The following is a 21,428-nucleotide window of genomic DNA, read 5'->3' as shown; positions in this document are numbered from 1 at the left end:
CTGCCTGTAATTCTTCAGCTGACTGGGTATGTGGGTATTTCTTTTATGATTCTTCTTTCGCTTTGTTTTTCCTTGGCCATGCTGCATAGCATGCAGGATCTTTGTTCCTTGACCAGGGATAGAACCCATGCCCCCCACAGTGGAAGCATGGAGTCTTAGCCACAGGACCACCAGTAAAGTCCCTGATAAGTACTTTTAAAAAGGAAAATAAAAACTATAAAACTTCTCAGAGGCAAAATATTTGATAGGCTTCAAGTGTGAAACTTTCTGGGAGAGAGTTTCAGGGAAATAATGAAGAAGAAAAAAGTAATAAAAAATTCACACCGCTCATCACAAGAAAAAATTATAAGAATGTATGGTGATAGATGTTATCGTACTATGGTGATCATTTCTCAATGTATGTGTCAAGTCATTGTATACCTGAAACTAATAACAATGTTACATGTCAAATATTACCTCAACTAAAATAAGAAGGACTGACACCAAAGTTGTATGCCTGAGTGGTTAGGATAATCTTGATATCTTAAAACTGAATTAAGGAGATGAAGGAAGTTTATTATTCGCATCTCTGCCATGAGCACCTAGTTGCAGTGACATGTACGTTACACATTCTTGGTAAATGTTTGTTGTGCTGTTGTGTTGCGGAAATTGTGAGACATAGAAATGGAAATGTTTGGGTTAGATGCAGATAGGCACAATCGGTGAGTATTAAGTGTAAAAAGAGTGGTAGAAGTCATGATAGTGATGAAGAGCACAGGAAGAAAGGAACGTGAGATCCAAAAATGGAACAGCCCATTTTTCAGTGGTGGGATGAAACAGTGAGGAACAAAAAGGCTTGAACAAAGAAACAAGAGAGGCCAAAAGGAAGATGCCAAAGAAAGAGAAGGTGATCGGTACTATCCAATGGTTCAATATTAAGAGGAGAGAATTATAATTAAGTAATGGAATTGGAAGGTCGTTGGTGATTTTGTACAGAGAGATTTTATTCATTAGCAAGTGGATTAGCAAGAGAAGCCATATTGCCAAGGACTCAAAGATGAATTAGTATTAATCATATGGAAGTAGTCAGACTAACCTAAACCAATCCGTCAAAATGTCTGATGTTCACAGAATAATTATAAAATAGTAATCATTTATTGTTTCCTATGCACTCAGCCTGTTAATTACTGTACATGAACTAATTTCATTCTAATAGTAGATTTTTTATCCCCATTTGACGGCTGAGAAAACTGAGGCACACATGTTTAAAATCTTGCCACAGGTAACACTGCTGGTATCTAGAGTTGTTGGGATACAGACCAATTAACTAGTCTACTGCACTGAGAAACCCACATCCCTTGCAAAGAGTGCTGGGCACAAAAGTGGAAGAAAAGATTGTTTTGTTTTTGTTTGTGTGGGGTGTTTTTGGAGGGGGAGCAGTTTAGGTTTAAGAAATACCTGAGTATGTTGGTACACAGAAAACGGGACGCCAGGAGAAAAAAAGAACCTGAAGCTTACAGGAAGGATCATCTTCCCCTTCACATGGTTCCCAGATAGGTGGGAAGGTGAAATAAAGGGAAAAGGAGAGAGAATTGGTAGATAAGGTAGTAATAGATGTCAGAGGTCGGCCCCTAAGGTTTAGTGGCAGCGGAGGAGAACTCTTATTCTCACTGCATCGGCAGTCTGCATGTCTTCTGGTGAGCCACTCTCAGACTGATCTTGAGCCTTAAAATAAACTCAGTGAAGGAACTGGGCTTGAAAGGGGACATAATTGAAAGTACCTACGTAGTTCATCTGATGGATTGATGAATGAACAGACTGATAGATGGACAGTTGTTTGATGGAAAATGAATGAAATAATGAACTAATGAGTTACTGCTCTACTATTTCATGGAAATATTATATGGACTAAGTTAATATAAGTACTTATACAATTGGGGTTTCCCTGGAGGCTCAGAGGGTAAAGAATCTGCCTTCAATGCAAGAGACCTGGGTTCAGTCTCTGGGTGGGGAAGATCCCCTGGAGGAGGGCATGGCTACCCACTCCAGTATTCTTGCCTGGAGAATCTCATGGACAGAGGAGTCTGGTGGGCTACAGTCCATGGGGTCACAAAGAGTTGGACACTAATGCATGCGCACACACACACACACACCACTTACACAATTAATACATGTTATATTCAGTTCAGTTCAGTTCAGTTGCTCAGTCATGTCCAACTCTTTGTGACCCCATGAATCGCATCACACCAGGCCTCCCTGTCCATCACCAACTCCCGGAGTTTACTCAAACTCACGTCCATCGAGTCGGTGATGCCACCCAGCCATCTCATCCAAGTGTGACTAATGATATAATTCAGTGCCAATAATATAATTAAGTTAATCTAAGTGCTTGTAATAGTGTTTAGCACATTGAGTTATGAAGTATTAGTTATTACTGAGATTAGTACTCGGAAAATGTTTTTTTAATCACTGCTTTCTGATGAATAATATTCAGTACAGGTGAAAATTCAGAGTAAGTTTAATTCCTAACAATGCTTGTCTGTCCTTGAAGTGATTTCCTTGAAAAACATACATGGTTCATATTTCTTTCTTATCTAGTAAAAGTTTATGTAGACAAGACATCAAATAGTGGCAAAAGATACTTACATTTTCCAAATTCCTCCTTCAGATTTTCATCATCTCAGGGGGGCAGGGGAGGAGAAAAATGCTGACCAACTTGCTCATACTCATTTTGTACCAACTAACTCTGTAGACGATGCCCTCCTCAGTATGACTTTCCATGTGACAGCGCTCAGCCTCTCATGGGACTAATTTCCTTCCAGAGTAATTTGTCTACAGTTAGCTTTAAAGAGACATTGTTTGGATAGAATGTTCTAGATTAAAAAACAGGTCATAGCCTGTGTTAAGAGTAACGCCTAGTTACTTGATGGAATGACAGCTAAGAGATGCAACACATTGTTATTGAGCCCAGTATGAAATATTATATGTATTTTAAGAGTAAGGAAATAACCAATATATAGATATTATAGGCAGAATTGGAAAAAGAAAAAAGTGAAGACTCCACCCTTCACCCTGCCAATGAAGCAGCACGATTTGGGAATGTATAAGAATGAGATGAAGGCAAGTGAGTCTTCACTGGTACCACATCTGTTTTGTTTCCCAGCATACAGCTGGATGTGGGCAGGACTAGAACAAAGTCAATATCCAACTAATACTTGTGGAAGAAAGACATTGCTGCGTGGCTTGCAGGTGGCTGAGACTAGAGGAAGGACTTCTCAGTTCTTGCACCATAATAACTGCATTTCCTAAGTTGTCATGTTTCTTGAGGGCAGTCTTTACTTCCCTCTTCTCGCTCTTTCTTCATATTTTCCTCTCTTTCTCTTCCTAGACTTTTTCTTTGACGTACCAACAGAGGCTGGTTATTATTATTGGTGTGTTGGACATGTCTGCGTATAACAGAGAGCTGGGAGAAGTGAAAAAAAAAAGAAATTAAATAATTTCTTTTTCTGTTCCCTTCTCTTTTTCCTGAAGTTCTCAGGTGATAAATTAGCCACCTCAGAGAATTATTTGATACCAGGGTATATTGGGCAGAGAAGGCAATGGCACCCCACTCCAGTACTCTTGCCTGGAAAATCCCATGGACGGAGGAGCCTGGTGGGCTGCAGTCCATGGGGTCGTGAAGAGTCGGACACGCCTGAGGACTTCACTTTCACTTTTCGCTTTCATGCATTGGAGAAGGAAATGGCAACCCACTCCAGTGTTCTTGCCTGGAGAATCCCAGGGATGGTGGAGCCTGGTGGGCTGCCATCTATGGGGTCACACAGAGTTGGACACGACTGAAGCGACTTAGCAGCAGCAGCAGCAGGGTATACTGGGTAAAATAAAGAATTCTTTATCCTTAGAGCAGATGTTCTTAGACATGAATCTGTGAGCCAACTTTGTGATCCTGAGCCTGAAATAGTGTTTGTGTTTGCATATGCATTTTTATGCACATGCATGTTTATACTGCATGCATGGAGATTTATATTTATATTGCATGTATGCAGATTTGTGTATGCATATTTGATGTCTGTATGAAAATGTGTGTGTATGCAGATCTGATGTACATAAGCATACTGGATCTATGTATGTTTATATGTGTGATTATTGAAGGAAAGCAACTGATTCATAACTTTTGTTAATCTCAAAAGAATCAGAACACCAAATAGGTAGGCAACCACTGAATTAGAAGATTTTGTTTATACTGTCTGTATTTTGTTTTGCTTTAAATTTTCTAGTGGGAAAATTCTGAGAAAATCTGAGAGAAAAATGGACAGTATAAAGAATCACCAAACCTTTTTAGATCTAGAATCAATTCGGGGCTTTCCTTGAATTCTGACATTTTTTTTTTTTAATTTCTATAACTACTATTTTTGTGTATTCAAAGTCAGGGTTTGGGGTGCCTACTTAATTCACTGTTGTTATCTCTGGCCACTGAAATAATCCAGGCAGGCTGATGTCATTTGTTCCCAGGACCGCATCAGAGCCCTTCTGGGCAAATTCACTAATAAGTCACTGAGCAGGCACAAAGAAGATGATGTTTTACGGTACAGTGACCCATCCTTACATAGCTAATTTGTTTCTAACTGAACTTACAAACCAAACAAAACTAACCTTCTCCAAGTACCAAATTGCTTTAAAGACTGAACTTTATGTTTCATTACATTCTTGAAAACTTCAGTTTGTCCTTTGTCTGATTTGAACCAAATCTGTTGTTTTACTCTTACTTAACTCTCTTCCCTGATTAAATTATCTGCATGCTTGACTCAAATCCCAACTTTACTATAGCAATACCTACATGTGTTCCCAGACACCAAACTTATGGCTTAGCTTATGCTCTCTGCTGTTCAGCTTTGTATCATAGCAAATTCTTAACGTAAATAGCTCTTGTGTTGTTTTTGTTGTTGTTAATAAAGCCTCCTGTATTATTCCAGGAAATATTTTAATTAAACAGTTTGTGCTTAGTTGCTCAGTCATGTCCGTCTCTTTGCAACCCCGTGGACTGCAGCCCTCCAGGCTCCTCTGTCCATGGGGATTCTCCAGGCAAGAATACTGGAGTGGGTTGCCATGCCCTCCTCAATTAATCAGTTATTTCCACACAGTTTACTTATTTGTTGATTCATCCATTCACAAATCATTTATAGGCACTTGCTATGTGCCAGGAAACAGAAGGATGAATGTTATGCTTATAGTCAGTGCCTTGTGCTAGGTCAAGGCATATGGCAATGCCATATTTTGCATATGGCAATGCAAAATACGAAAGCCTTTTGAAACACACAATCTTTAAGCAAATCGATTTACTATTTTTTTAGAGCAGTGGTTCTCAACTGGGGAGGTTTTAGCCTTCATCCTGGGAAATTTGGCTTCGTGAAGACGGTTTTGGTTGTCTCAAATAGGAGATTCCCCTGGTGCCTGATTGGTAGATGCTGGGAATGCTGGTGAACATGGACACTGGACAGGATTGTTCCTTACCTCAAAAAATTATCTGGATCAAAATGCCAGTACTGCTGAGATTAAGAAACCCTAATTTAGAAGAAGCAGGACTCTTGCAGAGAGAGGCATACTAATGTGCATGGAAATGGGGGAGACCGTAGAGGCACTGCCGTTTCATTTAGGTCTTGAGCAAATCAACTCTTAACTGACCCACACCAAAATCGGAGATTCTTCTGAGTCACAGAATTCTCTTCATCTCAAGTACATTTCCAGGGTCAAATTAGTGTTCCTTCAGGACTGGCATCTTAGTGACTTTCCATTTGTCTACCCCTTAATACAGCTCTGCCTATTATTAAAGAACTTACAATTTAGGGAAGACAAAGGACAGGTACACCAAAAACTATCATGCTGGGTGATAAATACCAAGAAGGCTCAATGAAATGAGTGCCTTGGGAGCACTGAGCAATTAAGCTCTGCCTGGAGGTCTGGGAAGCCTTTACAGATGAGGTGGCAAGTGAATGGGAGTTTGAAGGAGGGAGTGGCCAAATGCCTGAAGGAAGACACTTAGTTCTTTTAAGCCATGTCCTGCATGATTGCATTTATAACCAGTGATGTTTTCGGCAGCCCTTTCAAGAAGATCTCCTTCTGTATTATTTTACATGAAACAAGATTCCTTCACAAATTGTGCAGACTCAACTTGACAGTCTTTCTTATCACCTTTTTTTCTATTAAAAAATTTCAGTAGCAGATGCTTTCAGCTGTGTAATTGTAGGTATTAGAATTTAGCAATAGTTTAGAGTTGGAAGCTTCCAATGAATGAATTATAGACTTGGCTTTTGATGTTCAAAAAAGGTGGACGTATTTCTTTATTTGTACAGGCTAATGCTTCTAATAAAGTTGTCCATAGGTTGTGGACTTAGCTTTAAAATATATGGAAAGTATGCTTCACAAACTGTAGACATTTATAAATGAATGCTTTTCAAATACAGTCAACATTCCAACACATGGCTATGACCTGCAGGAAAATTGCAGAGAACATCATTAACCACAAATTCCTGTTAAACTAGTATAACAGCATTAAATGTACTTATGAAGCTATTAATTGAAAAATTGGCCATAGTTATATACAAAAGAATGGGGTAATGTTAAATGTCTTTTTAAAAATTATATGAGTTTCAGATATAGTATTGTAGTTCGACATCTGTATAATTAAATTTATGATTAAAGAGAGCAGTGAGGTTTATTGTAATGTAACTACCAGAAAGTTTCAGGATTTTTCTTAACTCTCATGAAATTGTACGTACCTACACATCCTGGGAAATATTCTCTTTCAGTTTGGAATCACTTATGGCATCACAGAAGGGATAATTTTATACACTTGAAACTAACTTTTGAAGAATTCGTTCTTTTCCTGGTGACTTCATGAAGACCTTATATTAGTGTTTTCATGTTAGAAATAAAATAGTTCAGTTGAAAAAAATCTCGGTTTTACTTTCTTTTTAAATAGTTTGAACAATCATCTGGTAGTTAGAAACAGGCATGTTCGTTTCCTTTTTTAACCAAATGTTTTTCTTTTTTATTCAGTCTGATGCCAACGCGAGTTACTTAAGAGCGGCTCGAGCTGGACACTTGGAAAAGGCCCTTGACTACATAAAAAATGGAGTTGACATCAACATTTGCAATCAGGTTAGTTGTGGTGATTGTTGTTGTTATTTAAGTTTTCAGTTAAAATTTTTAAAATCCAGACTTTAAAGTCTTTAAATCCTCTATTACCAAGTTATTACCAAGACTTTCTCTTTTTGCCAGTGTTTTCTATTAAATATCACCAACTTGAATGATCAAGTTTTCCTTCGCTTTGTTAGAGGAATGTTCAGAAATGTAGACATGTGTCCTTTAACAATTAATTCCTAAAATACAGTACATAATGACATCAGAGCAACCCGCCTAACTGCCACAAGTACTTTTATTCCGAATTCAGGCTCCTGCATTGCACACATGTAAATGGTTGTTGGTAGGTTCTCTTCAGAGTTCTTAGTAGACTGTTTACCGCTCTATTTTCAACCCGCTGATAAAGCTTTCCCTTCACTTAACCAGAATGGGTTGAACGCTCTCCATCTTGCTTCCAAAGAGGGCCACGTAGAAGTTGTCTCTGAACTGCTACAGAGAGAAGCCAATGTGGATGCGGCTACAAAGGTCAGTATCACACGTTTCGTGCTTTTTGTATCAGTTGCCCAGTTCAATGAGAATTCAGCTCTCAGTAAAAATCCGGGCATGCTTCTCATGAAATACTCATCAGCATTGTTCTCCTGGGGAACTTACAGAGGGATTTAATATTTTGTAAAATGTCGAAAGCAGAGAGAAAGATGGGTGAACTGATGGATCTTGTTTTTCATTTCACAGAAAGGAAACACAGCGTTGCATATAGCATCTTTGGCAGGGCAAGCAGAGGTGGTAAAAGTCTTGGTTACAAATGGAGCCAATGTCAATGCCCAATCCCAGGTAAACCTATATCTCAGATGCCAAGAAATGCTGTGATCATGATTCGCAAATAATGTTCTGGGTCAGGTGCTTGTATGTTCTTGTGTCTTCTAAGAAAACAATATTTAAGAGCTATATCATCATCAAGGAAAAACTCAGGACAATGAGCAGGGCCAATGCAGCAAGGGCTGTGAAGAAATACCCTTTGCCCTTAAAAGCCGCAAAAATTCATTCACCAAGCCACTTAGGTGGCCACTTAGGTCCTGTCCTTTTATTTGTATTTTCCAGTAACTTTTTTTGAAATGAACGCACAGGCAGACCTTGGAGATATGTGGGTTCAATTCCTGGCCACCCTAACAAAGCATTGTTGCAATTAAAAAAAAAAAAGTCTGCAAACAGTAAATGTTGGACAGCATGTATAGAAAAGGGAACACTCATACATTGTTGATGGGAATGTAAATTTGTGCATCACTATGGAGAACAGTATGGAGGTTCCTTAAAAAACTAGAAGTAGAATGACCACATATATGATCCGGCAAGCCCACTCCTGAGTATATACCCAGAGAACACCATAATTCAAAAAGATACATGTACCCTAGTGTTCATTCCAGCACTGTTTACAATAGCCAAGATATGAAAGCAACCTAAATGTCCATCCACAGAGAAAAGGATAAATAAGATGTGGTGTCCACACATATGTACATACAATGGAATACCACTCAGTCAAAAATAATGAAATAATGCCATATGCAGCAACATGAACAGAACTAGAGATTATCATACTAAGTGAGGTAAGTCAGACAGAGAAAGACACATACTATATATCACTTATATGTGAAATCTTAAAAAAAAATGATACAAATGAACTTACAAAGCAGAAACAGACTCAGACTTTTAAACAAACGTATGAAAACGAACAGAAAAAGGTGGGGAGTAGGGGGATAAATTAGGAGTTCCCAGGTGGCTCAGTTGGTAAAGAATCCGCCTGCCAATGCAGAAGACTCAGGTTCTATCCCTAGGTTGGAAAGATCCCCTGGAGTAGGAAATGGCAGTCCATAGGAAATGGCAATCCATTCCAGTGTTCTTGCCTAGAGAATTTCATGGACAGAGGAGCCTGGCAGGCTGCCATCAATGGGGTTGCAAAAAGTTGGACATGACTGAGCAACTGAGCATGCAGGAGAAAGCACTACTATATATAAAATAGATAAACAGGGACCTACTGTATAGCACAGGGAACTCTAGTCAATATTGTATAATAATCTGTATAGCAAAAAAATCTGAAAAAGTATGACCATATGTATATGCATAGCTGAATCATTTTGCTATACACCTGAAACTAACATGACATTGTAAATCAACTATGCTTCAGTGTAAAATATAAATTTAAAAGAGTTATATTCATTGAATGGGCTTCCCAGGTGGCACTAGTGGTAAAAAACCTGCTCGCCAACGCATGAGACTTAAGAGACACAAGTTCTATCCCTCGGTCAGGAAAATCTCCTGAAAGAGGGCGTGACAACCCACTCCAGTATTCTTGCCTGGAGAATCTCATGGATAGAGGAGCCTGGCAGGTTATAGTCTATAAGATTACAAAGAGTCGGACATGACTGAATCAACTTAGCACACACACATAAATATTCATTGAATAAGTATATTATTCCAGATTATTTAGTTTCATATATATCCTCATTTGCAATCCTCTACGTGTGAAAGGAAGAGGTTTTTCAAACTCAGCCATCTGTAGACTGGTGTATGGCTGGTAGTGATAAACACAAATGATTGGAGAATCTCTGGAATGTAGAGACTTATTCTATTTTATGATGTTAGCTAAAGTCCAGTATGGTCAATTCCTATTTACTAACTGAGGCATCGCTGTTGCTCCCTGAAACAGATTAGGGGGGAAAAAAGGCAGAAGAAACTTTAAAATTCCCCAAACATTAAAATTTCCGGATTGTTTGTAATGGATATACACCCATCATTCATTCAGAAGATTCTCCTATAAGTGCTCAGAGTCCTGCATGAAGCTCTCACAAAAATACTAATAGATTATCATTTGGTGGACTTTAAGTCCAAAAAAATTAAGTTCACTTTATTGGTCTAAAAATACAGGTCTTCATTATCCAAATTATTCATTATGTGAGTCCCACAGAGATGTGAGCCTGTGTAGGAGAGCATACATCATCATAACAGATAAATATCCACTAAGGACCTGACTATTTTTTTTTAATTTTATTAAAGTATAGTTGATTTGCCATGGTGTGTTCATTTCTACTGTACAACAACGTGACTCAGTTATACATTTATATATTATTTTTCATATTCTTTTCTACTATGGTTTATCACAGGATATTGAATATAGTTCCCTGTGTTATACAGTAGTATCTTATTTATCCATTCTCTGTATAATAATTCTCTGCTAATCCCAAACTCCCAATCCTTCCGCCTCACTTGGCAACCACAAGTCTGTTCTCTGTGTCTGTTTCATAGATAGGTTCATTTGTATCATATTTTAGTTTCCACATATAAATGATATCATATGGCATTTGTCTTTCTCTTTCTGACTTAACTTCGTTTAGTATGATACTCTCTAAGGACCTGACCATTTTAAGAACTGACCTCTACTCAAACATTCCTTCCAGCTGAAGGCTGACATCTATCCTGGTTCATCAATATCTACCCCAGGGTGTTAGGTTGAACAAATTGACTATATAACAAAGCTGCAAGTTTTCCAAAAGATGTAGGATATCATGAAGTCAGGAAAAATGATTCTAGAGGACTGTTGGACCCACAGCCAAGCTGTGAGGTCGTGGCTTTCTGGCAGGAGTAGACCAAACTGTATAAAGAATCAGGATGATTTCCTGACAGATGTTTCCAACTTGAATGATTTGAGAATCAAAATGTTAAATGAAGGAAAAAATTAGGCTGAAAATAAAAAGTGAAGGCTGTTGACCCATTATATAGTCTTGTTGGAAATGAAAATCATACTTTCTCCCCCAGAATCATAGTTGATTTAGTCTTCATTCATTCTGTGAACTTGTACATGATGCAGTTATAACCTACATTTTGTTAAATCATATAAATTCGCTTTTACAATTTCTGGTTTTCTCTTTCAACATCAAGTCTCAATCTAACTTTTTTCATTATTTACTGTGGCGTTTTGATCTCCACCTTAAGTGCGCTTGATTTCCTCAGCTTTTTCCAGTACTGATTATCTTTGAATAACAGGAGCCTCTTGTACTTTATGAGTCCACGGAATTGCAGTGACTTTCCACCTTGTTACTTCAGCCATATTGATGAGAGCTCTGATGCCATTAAATATCAGTGTTGCAGAAAAGAAACTGAAAGGTTGCTGCTGAGCCATGAAAGAAGCCAGGATTCTTGGCCTCCAGAGGAGAGGAATTCAGTCCAGGGCCAGTGACGAGGCTTGATTGCTTAGAGCTTTTGTGTAATAAAGTTTTATTGACGTATAAAAAAGAGATAGAGAAAGCTTCTGACATAGACATCATAAGGGGGCAGAAAGAGCCCCCCTGTGCTAGCCTCTAGCAGTATGTTATATACCTATGAGCAAGCTCTTAATTAGAGAAAAGAAATGTCTCAAACCTCAGGATGGCACCAGGCCCCTCACCCACTACACAGCATTTTGAGATAACATTGACACAAAGTGAGTCATCTCAGGCCATAAATCTTGAAAAAAGGCAGGTTTCCAAGTAAATATATAGTTTCATTAACATAGATTAGGAGAACAATGTATGAGTAAAACATACTGGTTTGTTGAGCCCTATGGGCTCTGAGTCTTAAGTGGAACTGACTTGAAGAAAGACAGAGTCTAGGCTAAATACATAGTTCATTAAGATAGCTTGAGAAAAACATTTCCTTAAGAAAAACACCTCGGTTAGCTCAAGGTTTGAGAAAAGTTAAGTTCAAGTGGAACCAGGTGTCCTCATGGCAACACAGAATTTTAAGAGAAACGTCCTTTTAATTTTGTATAGAGAAGGGAAAATAGTCTGACACTTGGAGTTTGTTTCCTCCTGCCGCTTTAAGAGAGATAGAAAAAATGCCTGACGCTTGCAGCCTGTTTCCTCCGTTTGGAGACCCCTGGCCTTCCTGCCTGTGACCCTCTCAAAACTGTTCTTCCAACCACATGGTTTCTTGTGTAATTGGTCTAATCTGTAGTTCCCTGTGGTTGGACTTTCGTTACATGGTTTATGCCACCTGTTCTGATTCCCAATGAGAGCTCAGAGTAATACTGTTTTTCCAGAAAAAAGTGATGTAAAGTTGAATATTGACAAATATGAGAGAAGTACAGACCAGCTGACCACAAGAGAAGCATTATGCTCTTCAACCAATTATTTTTAAATGCCTCTATGATTTTTTTTACTCGGGAAATAGCTAGTGTTAAGCTCTGAAGTAGTGGGAAATGCTTTAGTCCATTTTCATTTTCTTCTTTTTCCCCAAGGGAGAGACAGTTAGCCTCTCCATCTTGTAAACAACGTACACATTCTTGACAAATGATCAGAGGAGGCATAGTTTTAAACCTTCTCTCCAATGTCTGGGAGAATCTGTAGTCGAAATAAAATCCTAACCAGATTTGATTTCAATTTATACACATTCTCTTCTGATGATGAAGTGCGGAAGAAGAACATGGGCTGTGAAATGTACTGTTCCTTGCAGCTGTGCTTGGAATACCCAGCCACACACTTGACAGTAAAACCTGCCCCGCTTCCTCTAGACACCTGCCCTCAGAAACCTTCTGAACTGCATCATTCTATGGATGGAGTAAGTAATGAGATCACCACACAGCTGAATGGAGTTTCCTGGTAGCAGCTTTTCAAAAGGAACTTTCATAAAGAACAACAAGCAGTAACACCATGAAGTGCAATGAAATTCCATATAGATGGCAGAACATCACAGGAATATTAATATTCAAGAACGACAGTATTCCTGTCCACGTGGAATTTTATCCTATAGACAATAATTAATTGCCAATGAGGAACAGTATCAAAAGAGCCCCTCACCTTCCTTAAATATAAAAATTCTCCTGGAAAATAAAAATAGCATTGGACAATATCAAGTTCTTGTAATAATTCTTGTCATTGCCTTGATCTTAGGTCTTAATAAGTAGTTAACTCTTTCTTATATTACTTAACGTTCCAGGAAATCATTTAGGCCTACCCTAAGAAAGAAATGGGGTTAGATAACTAAATTGTGATTTTAAAGAACTCTAATTTAAGTCCTTAGTACTTTATATACAATACAACAATGATTAACAGAGTTTGTGCTTGAAAAATCCTAAACTGTCATGTCAAATGACATCCCTCATGCTTTTCTCTTTCTCTGTCTTTATTCCATAAGACACCAACCATATTTATAAAAAAGCTGCTGCTGCTGCTAAATCACTTCAGTCGTATCCGACTCTGTGTGACCCCATAGACGGCAGCCCACCAGGCTCCCCCGTCCCTGGGATTCTATTTCAAATAATATTTTAGCTATCAAAGTATTCTAAATGGACAAGTTTTCACAGTGGTTTTAACAACGACAAAGCCCTTTAATTAAATCAATGTTTCCTTGGTCTTTCTGTGTTTTTAATATTTCCTATTGAGGAGGTCAGATCCCGATGAAGCTAGACAATGGATGTGGTCCAAATAGAGCCTTTCTGACCTTAAAACTCATAGCGTATCTCTGATGTAAACAGCCTTCAGAAAAATTAGTATCATATACGAATCAGTACAAATTTATTACCAAGCCCTTAATATTTTAATTAAAAACAGGACTTTTTGATATACAAAGGCTTAGTTAGAGGAAACTAGCATAGATAAGAAAATTTCAAGGATGAAATTTAAGCCTTTATTTTAGTTCATTTTATTTCATTTTTATTTTATTTTAGTGGATCTAGGCAGCGTGCCTCAATACTATCTATAAAACTATAAGTCTGCAACTTTGCATACTTATGATAATACCACAACACTTATAATAACACTGAAATGCCTTCAGAGCAGAGGGAATTGAAGATATTGGATAAAGTCGGGTATCAAGAAGCATATTCAGTCTTGAGCTGTTCTGCTTTTTGAGAATTCAGTCTATTGTCGCTACAGAAAAGAAAATGTAAATTGGGCCACCCATATGTTCCTTTTTGGTCAGCTCTTTGTTTTGGAAATTTCCTAAGTTAGGAAATTAATATAAAACCAGTGATGTACTTTTTTCTCTTAAGAGAAAAATAACATCTTTCCTGAAATCTGACCATTTTCCTAATCCAAGTACCATTTCATGGAAAAGCATTACAGCTCTAGGTCGTCCACACTGAATTTGCTCGTACCTTAAGCCTCTTTGCACTAGAGAGTAATGGTAATACCTTTTTTCACTCTTTCCAAAGGATACTTATAATTATCTCCCTATAACATAACTAAATGGTGTGTATGTGTTCTCACAGCTTCTTAATCCTTTCCTGAAAGGTGATTTTTTATTAATTGGTGTTAATTTCTATCGCTTTAATCCAAATAACTTCAGCAATTTGGAATTCCCTGAGGAATCCATAGAACAGGAGGCTAAAAAAGCTTTCAGAAAGCTTTGGAAACTAGGTAGTTGGAGTGGGAGAACCTAGTCAGAAGCTAAAGGGTAAGATTGTCCTTTGATATGTTCCCTACAGGTCATCCAAGGGTGGGGAGGGGAGGTTTGCTAGAAAACAGGACTGAGAGGATTGGAGAGGAGTCATGGAACAGCATGCAGAGCCATCCTTTGCATGCGCTGACCTTGTGGTTGAAGAAGGGCTGGCCAATTTGCATCAAAGTCCAGCCAAGACCAGTCCTACCTAAACATCGGTGAAAACATAGTCCCTCTAAAGAAAAAGCAGTACTGCCAAATGAAGGGACCAAAATAAACACACACACGCACACTCAAATGCCCACTATAAAATGGAGATTTCCTTGATGGAGGCCTCATCAAAAATCATTTTATCAGTATGGCCAGCAGAAGTAAAATGAGACCATTCAATGCCATATATTGTGTGATGGCACTTACCTGAAACGTTTACAACAGACAAATCTGTGAAGATGGAAAGCGGATGAGTGGTTGCCAGAGACCATGAGGAGGGGCAAATGAGGTATGATTACTAATGGTCCCTTTCTGAGGTGATGAAATGTTCTGGAATTAGATGGTGAGGATATTTTCCCAAAGTTGTGAACAGATGAAAACAACACTAAATTTTACACTTTGAGAAAGTGAGTTTATTCATATGTGAATTATATATCCATAAAAATTTATAAAGTGGAAAAAGTATGAAAGCATGTGACCATTCAGAAAATGACCAGCTTTCAAGCAATAGCTATACAGTGTCAAGCATTCAAAAAAGAAAAGGAAAAGCTACTGTGGAAACAGAGCCCCATCTCGCTGTGACTCATGTCTGCAGATTATTTCTGAAATTCCAGCATTTCACCCTCTGCCATGATGAAGAAGGCAACTGGATGATGTAAAAGTTGTACTTTTTACGAGTCACTCTGTAGAAACTCTAGGTCTGCCAGAGCAGCATCTCCTAAAGCTCAGTGTCTAGTTTTGGATTCCCTTCACGGGCCAGGAAATGTTTGGTTCAGGCAGATTTCCTCAAGAAGAGTGCAAGTACCCTGGGCTAGAAACCAGACGTGCAGCAGGACCAGTGTTTCCTAGGTAATCTTGAAGTACAACAGATCTCTGCACTGGAGTTGAGATGCCACTGACATATATTATCTACTTGATATTTATGTCTCAGAAAATAATATCCATTTTGGAATTTTTTCTTAAAAACTTTACTCCTAAAATCTGAATATTTGGTCTGGAAATTTTGGGTGATTTGTAAAGATAGATACTCAGTTCATAGAGTGATATGGAAAATCCACCTTTTCTTTTTAATATTTTAAATTTTTTTCTCTTTTTCGTTTAAGAGATATTTAAGTCAACCAAGAGTTAAACAATCTTTCATTTTGGTCAAATAAGAAAAGGAGAAAAAAGTAATATGGTAAAAGGTCTAAACTAGCTTTCAGTATGCCCCATAGGTCTGGGAAGAGTGACAAAGATGAAACCCACCTATCCCCCCACCCCACCCCCCGACACGCACACACACACACACATATTAGATTGCAGTTATTCATGTTTCATATTTTATATTGATAAAACCTTTCATGATAGAGCAAAGTAACAGTGAAATTAATGACTTTACTAGGTAAATAATATACAGTGAAGAAGCTTAAATCTTGTGTCATACTCTACTGCCTCTAATTTTGTGTCTCTAATCTTGAGCTTGGCAAGCTAATTACAATTATGTGCAAAATAAGTAGAATAGAGGCACTCTCTGATGAATAAAGTATATTCACTATGGTAGATTTGTTATGTGGTACCACTTTTATCTGCTTAAGAATCTTTTAAACTTCCTAATTCTGAGGTAGAAACCAAAAAATTGACATTAGTAGAGGTTGAATTTTATGTTATTCATATTACTCATCCAGAGATTTGATAAGTAAGGGCATCATATAATAATTGATATTTATAATAATGAACTTAAACCTTTGGAATCACAAAACTTTGAGTATTATTTTGTAACATTTAATTTGGAATGTATTTCTATTTATTCTTTGAGATTGCATAATATATACAACAAAATTTCCAGACCAGTTAGTTAAATAGAACTAAATTCTGAAAAATTTATTCAAAGAGAATTTATAATAGTTTGAAAAATACCTGTTTTGGTATATATATCTTACAATAAGTTTTTTTTGGTAATATTACAGTATTTTACAGATGTGAAATACATTGTTTCAGAGAACATTTTTACTAAGAAGTTTAAGATATATACATGCATTTATTTCCAAGTTCCTTGGCAGCTGGGCACATTTCAGACAATGATGTACAATATGTCTTTGCAAAAAATACAAGGAAGGAAACTTACAAAAAGTAGACCACCTAATTGAATTCTACTTTAAAACTAAAGTATACCCTTTTCAAATTGGTGTTCTTTCCTTTGCTCCAGATCATGTCATCTGTGGTAAGTTTGAAGCTGTATGAAATTAATATAAATTCCTTCCAAAGATGGAACTATTTCAGGTGCTTAATTTTATATAAAAGTATTACATATTTTGTTTAGGAGAAATAATTATTGCTTGGGATAAAAAAATCATTGGGACAATGACCAAATGTATTTTTCTTCATATGTTCATGGTATCTAGTAAAACTCTTTACTCATGGTAGACACTCAGTAAGTGGTTAGTTAAATGGATACACATGTTTAACTAAACTGGATGTATTGGTATGAATTAGACTATTAGCTATGAACCACACTCAAACTAGAATTATGAAGCATAATTAACAATTATGCTTCATAATTCTGCTTAAACTATCATGCTCAGGTTTTGTAATATATACAAATATATACATTAAAGTATTATAAAAATTATTATGTGTGAGCATTTCCTGAAACATATAATATCATCAGTATAGTAGAAAGATCGATTAGCTTTAAAAAGCTACAAACATTTAAATTGGTGTTTTGCAGAATGGTTTCACACCATTGTATATGGCAGCCCAGGAGAACCACCTGGAAGTTGTCAAGTTTCTCCTCGACAATGGTGCAAGCCAGAGCCTGGCCACAGAGGTAAGACACTTTGGTTCTTTTATGTGGGTTTCTTTTGTGGGTGAATTCACATGTTTATAGGGATTTTAGAAACTTGAAGTTGTATCATTGAGAATCTGTCCCACTGGTATTTCATTACAGTTGTATATTAATGTGTGGGCTCATATGTGTTTATGAAATACATTAGAAAAGTCTATTTTTAGTCTTTCAAGAATCTTCCATGCCTAGTCACCCTTTCTGCTCTTAAATGCCTGGCTCTGCCCTATAATTCAGCTATTTGTTTACTATTTACATAATTGCTTGAGAGTACTTTTCTCCTTCTTACAATTTTGCATCAAAGGCAGCCACTGTTTTGAAATTTTTTTTGAGATAGAACATAAGTTTTAAATTTGTTTTTTTCCAAATTTAAGTTAGCATAATTATAATGATTGGATTTATGCATTTCTAAAGTTAACTAATTAGATTTAACTCATACTTCTAAGCAAAACTAGTATATATTTTTGAAGAGTAGATAAAAACAGCCTTTAAAAAACATTTGCAATCATGAATAGGGGAGTTATTAAAAATAAAGTTATTTAAGTCACTGATACTATTTTAGATAATGTAGTTTATTTTTGAAACTAATCTGGATGGAAGATTGTGATCCCTTGAAGTATATCACTAGAAATCTATTGCTAATAATAAAGGACTACTGCTTGTGTACTCTTTATTTTTAACAAAAGAAAGAATTAGAAGGTATAGGGTTATCCCTGTCATAAAGCCAAATTCTCTGACTTTCATTCTGAAGTGTTTCCTGAATGGCACAAGAAAGATGTATATCATCGGGATTATATGCACAGGGTTGCCTATAACCTTGCCCAGCTTTTGAGATATGCCAGGAGATAAATGAAGAGGCAGTTCACACACAAAAATATACAAATGACCACAAATGTATGAAAATACCTCATCCTCCCTTGTAATCAAATAAATTTTAATTTATTAATCAGTAGAGAATGAGATCCAGTCTTCAGTGCATGAGGATGAAGAAGACATTCAAGGGGTAGGGAAAATTGCAACTTAACTATTATATTGGTGACATTGACAACCAGTTGCATCACTTTTGTAGAACACTTAGCATTAAATCCAAATTAGTATTTATACACCTTGCTGCTTAGCAGTTCTACTTCAAATAGCTTGTATGACATTATATATTAGAAGATAATGCAAAAAAATAGTTATTATATAAGAAACAGCAACATAATTAGTAGTAACAATTTTTTAAAAACCAGGAAGAACCAAAGGGGAAGCTATTGGATAAATATTGCTTTACTTAGACAGTAAAATGGTACTCTACACTATTAACAATGAGGCAAGACTCTATGTACTAATACAGGAAAATGTCCATAGTGTACTGTTTCCAATGGTTTATTCTGAGAATTCAGAGAGAGCCTTACTTTTCATTTCCTAGCCTTCAGTTCTGTTGGGGATTTTTATCTTGAGAATGGATTTAAAAAAAAATAATAATATCCTTAGAGCTTGGTAATAAATAATGAATGGCTGATGGCAGAGTAACTGGCATTTGTATACATAGAGCGGTGCCTCTCCTCACACTGGGGAGAAGGTAACCTGTGTGAGTGCCTCAAATCTGATATGCGGGTCACATCATGCTTTTCAGGGAGGATGGGTATGAGAGCCAGGGTGGTTGCAGAAGAGAAAACCCCTTCCTATTTTTGGATGGAAATACCGTGTAATATAAATATCCTGGCGACAGCAATCCCGTAGTACTTTTTCATCTGTGAAGGACAGGTAGTATTCTTTTTTTAGGCTGTGATGGGCAGATCATTGAGTGTCTCTCCTTTAGGACAAACATAAGACCAGTTTACCATTAAAAGACTATAGAATTACCTTGTCAACTAGTCATCAGTAACTCACTGGTTCTCTGTTTGTGTTTTTTTAAGTTTTCAAGCCCCCCAAAAAGGCACTACAACTGACTGCAAAGGACTATATGAGATCCTCAAACAACTAATTCAGTCTTTTAGCAGGAAGATAGATAGATAGATAGATAGATAGATGTAGATACGTAGGTAGATGGATAGATAGATATTTGATAGGTTTTTTTTTTTTACTGCTTTATATTACTTTACTTTCAAAGGATTTCTTAGCTGTAAAATAAATAAATGAATTAGTGTTCCAACAACAAATCGCATCCATGTCTTCATGAGGGATTTGGTACCATCACCACGTAAACAACAGCTATCTGATTATCTAGAGCTATTTGAAGCTTTGACTGAATTTTTATCTCTTGTATTATTAGTACTAGAGAATTAAAAGAACAGCATGAAGATGTTTCATTCACATAATGTTCTAATTACAATTTTGCTTTCTTACCAGCAATAATATTGGTGTCATTTATACAGAAGTCTATATTTACAGAATGAACAGTAATGAGCAATGAAAGGATTCCTTAGATGAAAAAAAAATGCAACAGAATTTTCAACTTATTAGATGATATGATATTGTCAAGTTCCTTCAATACAATTGTTTCCATATGTTCCTTGTATGTATGTATGAGGTCTTTGGCATGGTTGTGTTTTTCAAAACTTTTCCTGTATTACTGTGGACTGTGTATCCTGTTTTTCCATGTATATCTTCCTTCTTTTCAAGATTTTGAAGCATGAGGTAAATTTATTTGTTCACTTCTGGCATCTATTATGTGCCAGATACTCCAAAAGGCAGTGAGGGTATACATGGAGCTTCCATCATATTTCCTTTCGGCTTGTATTTTTCTCTTAAGAATAACTGCATAGAGCAAACTAAACTCTTTAAACTTGGGTTTGGAAACAAAATCTGGAGCTGCTGATTTTAGCTATTAACACCTTAGGACTGGTATCTTTGTGTCTTTAATTGGTTTATGCAAGAAGCACATTCTTGTCAGTGCTAATCCTCTTAGCTGCAGTTGATTTTCTGGTGCAAAATAGTTTCCTTTATGTTTAGGCCTTATGGATTGAAACATTCCTATGGGTGGAAATGTAACCACTTCATTTTGCTGCAAAACAGAAGCGAGCTGTCATTTTTACCCCTTAGATTTTGCTCAGGTTTTAAAAGTGAGGTGCAACGTTACCTCTTAATATACAGCTCTTTCCTTTCACCATTCCATTTTTTAGATGTGTTTTTCTCTTTTGTGAAAGTAATATATTAAGTAAATGAGGAAGTGTTGTAGCCACGCATTCCGGGAAACGAACTCACTCAGGAGGACAATGCAGATAGTGGAGTGCGGTTTATTACACCTGCGGGCCCAAGGCAGAGTCTCCTCTTAGCCAAGGACCCCAACCAGTTTTTGTGAAAACCTTATATACCCTAAGTGTACGTGCCCAAACCCACCTCCCCAAATTCCCTGAAACTAGTCTGAACAAAGGAAGAGAAAGATACAATCAAAGTTAACCCATGATTCATCTGCCTTAAGCCTAGGTAGTTAACAGTGGACAATTATTAATAGGCCTACGGTCATACCCCAATAAGCATAATAGAATTTATGATTCTATTTGGTTACACAGATAATTAGGGTATTCTTTTAGGCAATGGAGAGTCTAGGTATGAACCCTGGGGTTCTTCCATCCGGGGGGCCTATTTTCCAATTGGTATGTCATTTCCATAGATACTGGGCATATAGCTCAAAGTCCACAGTCCAGGCCAAGATGGAGTCCTGCTTTCAAGACAGAGCCTGTTCTGTCTGTTTCCTCCTTCAGAAGTACAATAAAAAGAGAAAAGAAAAAGCCACAGTTAGTTGTCCCTAGAGATAACATTCTGTTTATCCATCCAGATTTTTTTTGTCCATGTTCAAAATATGTATGTTTCTCTTAGTGGAAATGAGATCATGTATTTTCATGGTTATGCTGAACCCTTTTCCCATAACATTAAATTACACTTA

General features: G+C 37.0%; 1 protein-coding gene across 2 annotated transcripts in view; it reads left to right on the top strand.

Annotated features, from left to right (window-relative positions):
* Window positions 1-21,428, top strand: part of ANK3 (ankyrin 3) — a 365,564-nt gene that overhangs the window by 115,666 nt on the left and 228,470 nt on the right. For both annotated transcript variants that reach the window (XM_055589804.1, XM_055589787.1), the window contains exons 2-5: window positions 7,036-7,137; window positions 7,546-7,644; window positions 7,852-7,950; window positions 17,444-17,542. In XM_055589804.1, coding sequence (XP_055445779.1) covers window positions 7,036-7,137; window positions 7,546-7,644; window positions 7,852-7,950; window positions 17,444-17,542 — 399 coding nt within the window. The remainder of the gene's footprint in view (window positions 1-7,035; window positions 7,138-7,545; window positions 7,645-7,851; window positions 7,951-17,443; window positions 17,543-21,428) is intronic.

Source organism: Bubalus kerabau, chromosome 1 (assembly GCF_029407905.1).
Source record: "Bubalus kerabau isolate K-KA32 ecotype Philippines breed swamp buffalo chromosome 1, PCC_UOA_SB_1v2, whole genome shotgun sequence".
NCBI classification, from domain to species: Eukaryota; Metazoa; Chordata; class Mammalia; order Artiodactyla; family Bovidae; genus Bubalus; species Bubalus kerabau.
Note: the sequence above shows the minus strand (reverse complement) of the source record. Positions and strands in the feature narration are given on the sequence as shown.